This window comes from Ochlerotatus camptorhynchus, unplaced genomic scaffold (assembly GCF_037179485.1).
Source record: "Ochlerotatus camptorhynchus isolate MF236.1 unplaced genomic scaffold, CSIRO-AGI_Acam_v1.1 ptg000975l, whole genome shotgun sequence".
NCBI lineage: Eukaryota > Metazoa > Arthropoda > Insecta > Diptera > Culicidae > Ochlerotatus > Ochlerotatus camptorhynchus.
Window position 1 is genome coordinate 78,458 of NW_027041409.1, and position 9,043 is coordinate 87,500.

The following is a 9,043-nucleotide window of genomic DNA, read 5'->3' on the forward strand; positions in this document are numbered from 1 at the left end:
TCCCCAGGGATCAAGTGTGTCCAGTATACCCTGCAGAAGCTTCGTAAATGAGAATTGCAACAAATTGACAGCTGAATAGTATTGTCTGCTGTTAGATTTACCGCAACGTAGCAAATTCGGATACATTGTGTGCCGCTCTTAACCCTCTCCGTCCCATAGATGATCCACAACTTATCGGTTCATCTCATGTTTGTCTATCTACCATTAAATAGTCAGTACTTATTGAATCATCTCCATACGCTCATTATTTTCGTCCATATGTATTCTTGAAGATTAAACTGAGTAGCATTGAACAACAATTAACATACTATGGATTTTGAACCGAAAAAAAACTTTGGTTCGATAATTTTAGGCTGTATGGAACATCTTTTGTTCCTAGCACATTTTTCAAAAAATGTATGTTTGCATCTCAAAATAATCAAAAACCTTCTGGGAAGTAAAGGGTTAAAGCTCCGGCTGGGGCGTACCGTGCAAGCAGCATATATGAAACCTCGTATGGAACTATGTCTAATTATGGACAGTGTTTTATTGTATCGAGAGCTTCTATCATAACATGAACTTGTATATTGTGTGGTAAGCAAAATAATACATTACAGATATCTAGAGGAATCAAGATAAATTTCATCCTGAAAGTAAAACGTCGACCCACCGCCTACAGCATAATGTACATCAGGTGTACTTCTCATTTGTTTCTTTTGCATAAACATACATTTGCCAAATCCGTAAATTTAAAATTTTGCATCGATAGTTACTTTTAGATAGAGGTAGATCAACTGAAAAACATGTTTTAGGATTATGATGTCTCCAAACTTTTTTGTTTTATATTGCTACTGATTTAAGGAAGAAAAAATGCTATAAAAAGTTCCAATTCTTATCTCTAGGTATCATACAAAATATCACGTTTTCTAATACTTTTTTTTTTCATTTGGCTGCTTTTTCCTCCGCACAGGGCACATTTCTTATATGCATATTACGAATCACGTACGATTTTAACTCATCAGAAAGCGATGTAGACATTGTGACCACACCAATTTCTACGCAGGCTCATAATTTTGTGTACTTGGATATTTTTGCTAATTTCTCAGCAATGATAGTTAAGTTAGTATTTAAGAAAACCAAATCAATATTGTTGTACTTAAATTGGAGAGCAATAATACAAAATATCCAAGTGCGCAAAGTAAAAAACCAGCGAAAAATTCAGTTTAGTTACAATTTTAAAAAAGTCCATCGAGAAAACACTTTAAAATCACTGAATCGCACATACCCGCACGAAAAAGAAATGCATATGTCGATCGTTCAGAATGACGAATTCATCAAATTGATTGCTGGAAAGGTATCAATGAAATTGTGAAATTCCATTAGTCCATCGCGCCGATGCCGCTCCATGTGTTTAGGTAAGTTTCGACGCTGGGTCACAATCTTCGGACATAATGGACACTGAGCGCCCTTCCCGCACTCTTTCATATGACCCCGTAGTGCGCTCACTTTTTTGTACTTGACCCCACATTGAGGACACACGTAGCGAGTTAACCCATCATCCATTATTACCACCTTGGGTTCCAGCATTTCGATATAATCTAAAAATAAACGATGGCAAGTATGCGTAGAGAAAATGAAAAAAAAAGTTGTATTAATCAATTGAACTATGTATCTTTGTAGGACAAAAAGCTCCTCATCAAAGAAAAGGTACATATAAATTGATCAATTAAGACGATCAAACAAATAAAAAATAGGTAGAAAAAAAGAAGAAAATACTGAATAAATAGGATGAAAACAAGTAACAACGCAATAAATATTATATAATAATTACCTTTCAATTAAGAGCAAGTAGAAGTAAATAGAAGAGGAGAAATAAATTCAGTTCGATACGATTAGTTTAGCTTGTAAATCTATAATAAAAGAAATAATCAAATTATTCTAGCAATACTTATAATAATATAAGACCATACCATTGGGGTTGATTGAACTGAACGCTACTTACTAACGCAAATTATGACTTAAATTAACGAGAAAATATATAACCCTTGTTTACTCTACTCCACCACCATCAACATACACATAACAATAAAACACTCGATTCATATTCGATGATCTTCTATATGAATGTAGTATCCATATATTCATTTATTTCTTACACAAATCTAAAGGTAGACAGATAGAACCTATAAATTTGGCTTTGTCAATCTAGGGTAGCTGCTAAACAAAATATCTGAATATTTGGATCAATGGTAGGGAAGCAAACTATTTGGAATGTAAAGGGACACGATGTCTTCACAGATTCACTTTTATACTAACAATGCAAGGTCTTATGTACCTTCAGGATGTGCCTATTCAATATGAAAGAATATGAAAACTTTTTTTTACAAAATGGACACGGAAAACGTCGATTATCAATGCACTCATTGCGTAGGTGGCGAATCAAAGAATATTTTATTTTGTATCTGAAAAAAATAAAGGCAGAAGAAAAAACATTAAAACAATTAATATATACTGGCTGTGTTACGAAACTTGGACGTGGAAATGTACTCACTTTCGATCACAGGTACCATTCGGACAATGGAAGAAACCAGCGGCATCAGGGCATCCTATCACAAGTGATATCGATGTATCATCTCGGCTATTCACATTGTACATTGCAGTAACCAACGAGTCACCGTCATAAGAGGATTCAGCAGCCTCGTCACGATCAACTGAAATAAACAAAAATAAGTGTTAGTATAAGTTTTGAAGGTGTTGAAATCGTTTAAAAATACGAATATTTTATATTTAGGACAATGATTCTAAATGATGTCATAAGGTTTGATTTTCTTAATTAAATATGGATCTCTTTTTTTAACGGTTATCACATTTTATTTCTTTTAAATTAAAACAGTATCGCTGTTATTATTATCAGAATCTTAATAAATTATATTTCTATGTTCTTTTTGAAAAATATATTTTGTTTTAAAATAACAATATTTGCTTTTATAATTTTGATTATAATTTCTGACTTCACATCTTTAGTTGCATTTTTTTAATCAATTGATTAATAAACAATCATTAGTTTTGGTATATTTTCTTCATCTTTTTACGACGTATCTACATATCGCAATAGTGAATAATGTGTATTTGTATGTATGTAGCTGTGTATCGGTGTATTTATAGTTTATTTCTTATTCAACATTCCTTTTGTAGTTTGCTTCCTCCAGAAAAGATGGCATTGAAACTATATTAAACAAAACAAAACAATCCAAACAATGGGTAAAGGAAGAGGACACTGTGTGAGAGGTGATATAATAACTAGTCATAGTCTGGTAACTTTATAATGGTAACTCTGCATTATGTTGGGCTTATATCTTAGCGGATGTTAGCTAAAATGTTATGGCGTTTTTGGACAAAATAATTTGCTTCAGATTTCGTCGGTAGCTGTGTTCCAAGATGGCAAATACGTTGAGCATTTATACTGAAATCAGTAAGTAACACAAAATTATCCTTTTCTTCTGTTTCTAGTATTGCAACATAGCTAACATAACCTATAGCTATATCCAAGTTTAATTAAAGCATTGGTTAATCAGAACAGAGTTTATTTTGTTTGTTTATAATATATATATGTATCTGTGTTTGGTAGATCTCTAACTTCGATAGGAGGAAAAATATATTTTATTTTCAACAAATAACATAACAAAATGTATTAATCAAAGCATCTTTATGTTAATTTAACATATGGTAAAAACTCTTGCTCCAAACACCAATCAAAACTAAATCATATTATAAGACCTATACTAACTCCATTACCATTGATGCTCAGTTTTACATTTCTTATGCAATGTTATTTTTCTGCAGATTCCTTATTATTGTGCACATATTAGCACTAGATGTCGATCTTCATCGCGTTCCAACTGAAATACAGCAACTGAAAACACGAACTTTTGTAATTACTCGAACATTAAACATCCATACTGACCTATCTTTGGAGGAGTTAGAAATATGAAAAATGACATCTTTCGAAGTAAGTAGTTTTTTTTATTAATCCTCCTAAAAAGATAGTTAAAAATTAAACTTTTTATTTTGTTTCCCGGAAATGAATTGACAGTTCAGCAAAGTTATAAAATATACCAAATCATAAAAAACTGCCGAGGACGTCAACTCTCTAGCTCTCTGCAAAGATCCAAGAAGTTTTCTAAGGAACGGCAAACAGTTTTTTGAGCAAGATTTATTCTTTGAATATTTTTAGACTCTGGTGTGTTGTAAAAAATTTAATAAAATAAATAACTTTGCTGAAGACGTAACGTTGCGATAATTTGTTGTGATATTTTTTAAAAAGTTTGTATTTTTAATGGTAACATAAGAAATGTCTATTTTAATTATGTCTCTGGAATACGTCAAAGGCAAAAAATCATCTGAATTTATTATTAATATATTTGGAGTACAAAAACTATTTTCATTTCTACTACTTTGTCTCTATCTCATGTTTCATATTTACAAACTTCTTTGGAGATTAGAACCGGTGTCAAAAGTAAACACCGGCCTTACATAGAACCTCTGTCAAATGTTTGTTCAGTGTCGGAGTGAACCACTCCAATGCCGACAACAGTATATCTACGAAATCGATCGGGATTTAATCCATGGATAATACTGGTTGTGGCTTGCCAGATCAGTACAGTAATGTTCGTAATTTCAGTGTTTCTAAACCTTTACTACTTTCCAACTAAAACATTATTTGAGCACATACATAATTGTTAATTTGGATTTTTTATCGCCCGTTCCATTTTATATGCTTAATGCAAGTTCAATCCCATTATAAATTGCATGGAAGCTAAAAATAAGTTTATAAGTCCCGTACAAAGATTTATTTTCACCTTAAGTTAAGAAAAGATCCTCCCAGGTGGACCAGGTTTCAAACTTGCTTCCTCATGCACAAATTTTGATTAACTAATCCTAAATTTATTTATTTTTTGTTAATTAGTACAGTTACATTTACATTAAAACCGTATTACACCACATTGTGATAGCTTAAAACTAATGATTAGAACATAAAAAAAACTTGCATTCACTCCATTCGTATGTTAACCAATAGTTTGCTTCCCTGACAGCAGATTCTGTAACTTTTTCTGCAAAGGGAAAGTAAAACCGGGAACACTTATCCATACAGCAACTGTAAGTTACTGTGGTAGGTACATAGCCCAATTCTGACATAAACGTTATTGAGACAAAGCGTAGAGCGCTTCATTTTTTTACATTAAAAAAATAAAACATATTTCCAATGTAAAATATTCATTAGAATTACACATAACTTTCATGTGAACCTTATATGTGTCCAATGAAATGTATGTGATTTATCACATAGAATTCATGTGATCATATGAATGTTATGTGCATTTCAGATAAAAATCATTAATTTTGTTGTTAGAAAAATATCATGTGCATTCTCAATGGAATCTATATGAAAACTTTTTCAGTGTAGGTATTCATTAGAGAGGGTCTAGTATAAAAGAGAAGCGGATTCAAAACAAACTGTCATGGCAACCTATGCTTTGGTAATTTATAGCAACACTGCCAATGCAATCAAGATATCAAGCTACGTACAGAAAGCTGTAAACATTACCTTGAGTAACGTGATTATCGTAGTAGCGTAGGAATTTGGATAAAATACATGACAACACTCCTACACTTTTTCGATCACAAACAAAGATTCCTTGAGTTCGATTTTCAAAACTTGTAGTTCAAACAACCTAAGGGACCTCCCTTAACTCAGTCGGCACAGCTATAAAGCAAGACCATGCTGGAGGTGGCTGGGTTCGATTCCCGGTCCGGTCTAGCAACTTTTCGGTTTGGAAAATTTCTCGACTTCCCTGGGCATAGAGTATGATTGTACTTGCCACACAATAATACTAATGCAAAAATGGTACAGGCATCGAAAGCTCTCAGTTAATAACTGTGGAACTGCATCTAGAACACTAAGTTGAGAGCACGCAATAAGCTAATATGCCATACGAAATAAACTTGAAATGCGAGGAGGAAGAAGAAGAAGTTCAAACAATGAGTAACAAACTTGCTGAAGATTGCATGATTAATCCAGTTAGTTTTATTGAGATATTCGCTCTTGAATGCATATGAGCATTTTGTATATAAACATTTCATCCAAATCTACTTTATGAACATTAAACCAAAAGCCCCAGCGCGTGTTACGACAAAAGCGCCTGGAACATACAGAGAGGTTATCTCACCTAAAGACACGAGTTTTTGTGTTGGCCTGTGGAAAATGTGAACTTTTATTTTTAGTGGTAATCTAGGTTATACGTTGCATAAGCTGCCTGTATTTTGTTGCAATATACGAACAAAATGCACATATAAATTCAAGAATGAATATCTCCATAATACTAACTTGAATTGTGATGCTGTCTTTAGCAAAGTTGATCCGTTTAGTTTAGGCTAAATGTGCTGAAATACTTAGTTTAATCGAGTTTTCTGAACCAGTTCTATGCACGAAAGGGTGAAATAATGTTATTTCTCCATTTATTACAACCAAAATCCCCATACAAACATTACAAAAGCGCCAGCTCATATTAAATTTCCAGAGAGTGGTTTCTCACCCAAGGCATTGGGGTTTGGTCCATTGAAAAAAATGCTACAATATTTCTCGCATTAAAATGTGAATAGTAGCTTCATATATTAACGGAGATTAGCATTTTTACAGTTTCTCCTACCGTCTTGCAATAAAAATATTAATTATATGATTCTTCTTTGTTTGCAAAGCTAACTTTTCCAATATACCTTACTTCTTCATCGTCATTAATCAATAAAAAGGATCTAGTATAAAAACGTGTCCGTTATTTTCTTCACGCGGGCTATAGACGATGCAACTTATTTAGGAATAATCCGTAGGTGCAACATTTTTATAAACATTCAAAGTACACGAGTGAAACAGTATTTTCACGTAAATATCTTCAAATTAGAAAATTTACACAAAAATGGTAAAAAAAATCGCAATATATGTCTTTAGACCTGCACACACGATTGGAGCACTGCACATTAGGGTGCTTCATAATGAATAAAAGTAAATGTGTGGACGATCACGTTAGTCGAAATGCGGTTGGGAAACCTTTGTCCTGGTGGTTTGCGTGGGCGAGCTAGTAGTTGCGATAAATTAACCCTTCAAGTAATTGTTTACGACGTTTTTAATATTTACTCAAGATTTACTGGGGATAATGTTTCGTCACCCAAGTATTTCCATTTCATACCGCAGAAATTAGCAATGAGAAAACATTTTCTAACAGCAGGAACTGTCTTGACCATGAAAATAATCCGAAAATATTGCAAGGCCATTGACAGTTCATTTTGACTGATTTCCATAAATAATTCTGATTTACTGGGCGTTTAGTAATAAATAATCTGTTTGCTGATATTTCAGTAAATGCAATTTTACCGAATTTTTTTCAGTAAACCATTTTGCTGGAAGTAAATAGCAGAATTTGGTGTGTAAAGTTGTCTATTATCCCCTGGACATAGGGTATAAATCGAAGACATCAAACCTTTTTCTGAAGATGTAATCTTTGCTATCAAATTCGTTCGAAGCATTTACCTTTGAGCGACAGATGATGCGATTAGGTACAATCTAATTGTGCTTCCACAGCGGATAATTGAGATATTTTTTAGCTCGTCATCGAAGTTGCATATTAAGTAGCATGTACATTTATACCGAAGACAACATATCAAGAAGACTGGCAACTCTTCCATTTTCTCGTACGGCCGCTGAGACAGGCAGACATAACTTCTAGCAATAAAATTATCGATCACATAAAATAGTCAGAAATATATACATTGCTATGGTAAATCATACGAGAATCTTAGCGACGACATACGACCCTCAAATGGAGGGTCACGTCACCACTGTGACAAAAGTCACTTCAACTCTTTTAGGGCGAAATCAAATTCCAAATAAGTGTTGCCGGTCTGGCTGGGTTGAAGGTGCAGGTTTTATTAATTCAGAGAAAAAATAGTAACAAAAACCGCAGGTTGCTTTTAAAACGAAATAAGTACTGATTCTCACACCAACTAGAGTTGGAAAAAAGCAGCACACATTACAATTCAGGGACATATTAAAAAACATTTAAATATTTTTTGTAAATAAAATTGAGTATTTTAACATAACAATTATTATTATGACGCGTCGCTGTAATCATGTGAAATATAAATAAGGAAAACCGAATATTTTCCATACACTGTAAATAAAAATTCGGATCACAACTCGTTACACAGTAAGTTTCATAAACAGAAGTGTTATACCCCAATGTGTGATCATAATAAGGATGAAACATTCTTAGTTACCTTTTAGATATATTCAGACGGAAGTATCTTGCCTAACTATACGGATTATCATCTCAGGATTCGACTTACATTGTTTTAGTTTAGATTTAGATTTTAGCTATCAACAATGGGTCACGGTATGCTAACAGTTTATATTCAACACCTACTGACCATATAAAATCACATAATTACAATCATGTATATGTCAGCGTTTTGTCAACACGTACCACTACTAATACAAAATTAAAAGCTGTAATTTTGCATGTGGAAATTAAAACAAATGTTTTATGTTAACCCACTTAATGCACTGTATTTTTTTTTCCTTCGCACCAGTATTAGTCAAATATAGTATAAGTATAACCAGTATAAGTCAAATATAGTTAAACTAAATCTTTTTTAATACACATGTTTGCTGTTTAACTACTAACTCTTAGAAAATTAGCGCAACGCTGTCAGTAGTTGAGAGATCTAAACTAAAAAGTTCATTATGCAAGGTTTTTGTTGACAAAATGCCGAAAACACCATTCACTGTACATAATTCGTTACCCGACTCTTCACGTGAAGCGTTTGTTATCGACTTAAAATGTATGACACTATATATGTAAGTATGTCTGCATCTGATTTTCCATTTTGCTTATAGAGTAAGTGCTCCAGTTATGGCCATATTTTCCTATGGGTCATTCCAAAACAGGAACGTACAGTCGTAATTGCAACGCTTACCTTAGTTGCCACCAGTGTTGGAAATACTCTAGAGTAA

At 33.1% G+C, this 9,043-nt stretch overlaps 1 protein-coding gene across 1 annotated transcript in view; it reads right to left on the reverse strand.

Annotated features, from left to right (window-relative positions):
• Window positions 1-2,077: 2,077 nt before the first annotated feature.
• Window positions 2,078-9,043, reverse strand: part of LOC135715636 (uncharacterized) — a gene marked incomplete at its 5' end in the record, with an annotated part of 38,123 nt that continues 31,157 nt past the window's right edge. The window contains 2 exons of the mRNA XM_065238809.1: window positions 2,078-2,441; window positions 2,531-2,690. Of these exons, the coding sequence (XP_065094881.1) occupies window positions 2,291-2,441; window positions 2,531-2,690 (311 nt within the window). The remainder of the gene's footprint in view (window positions 2,442-2,530; window positions 2,691-9,043) is intronic.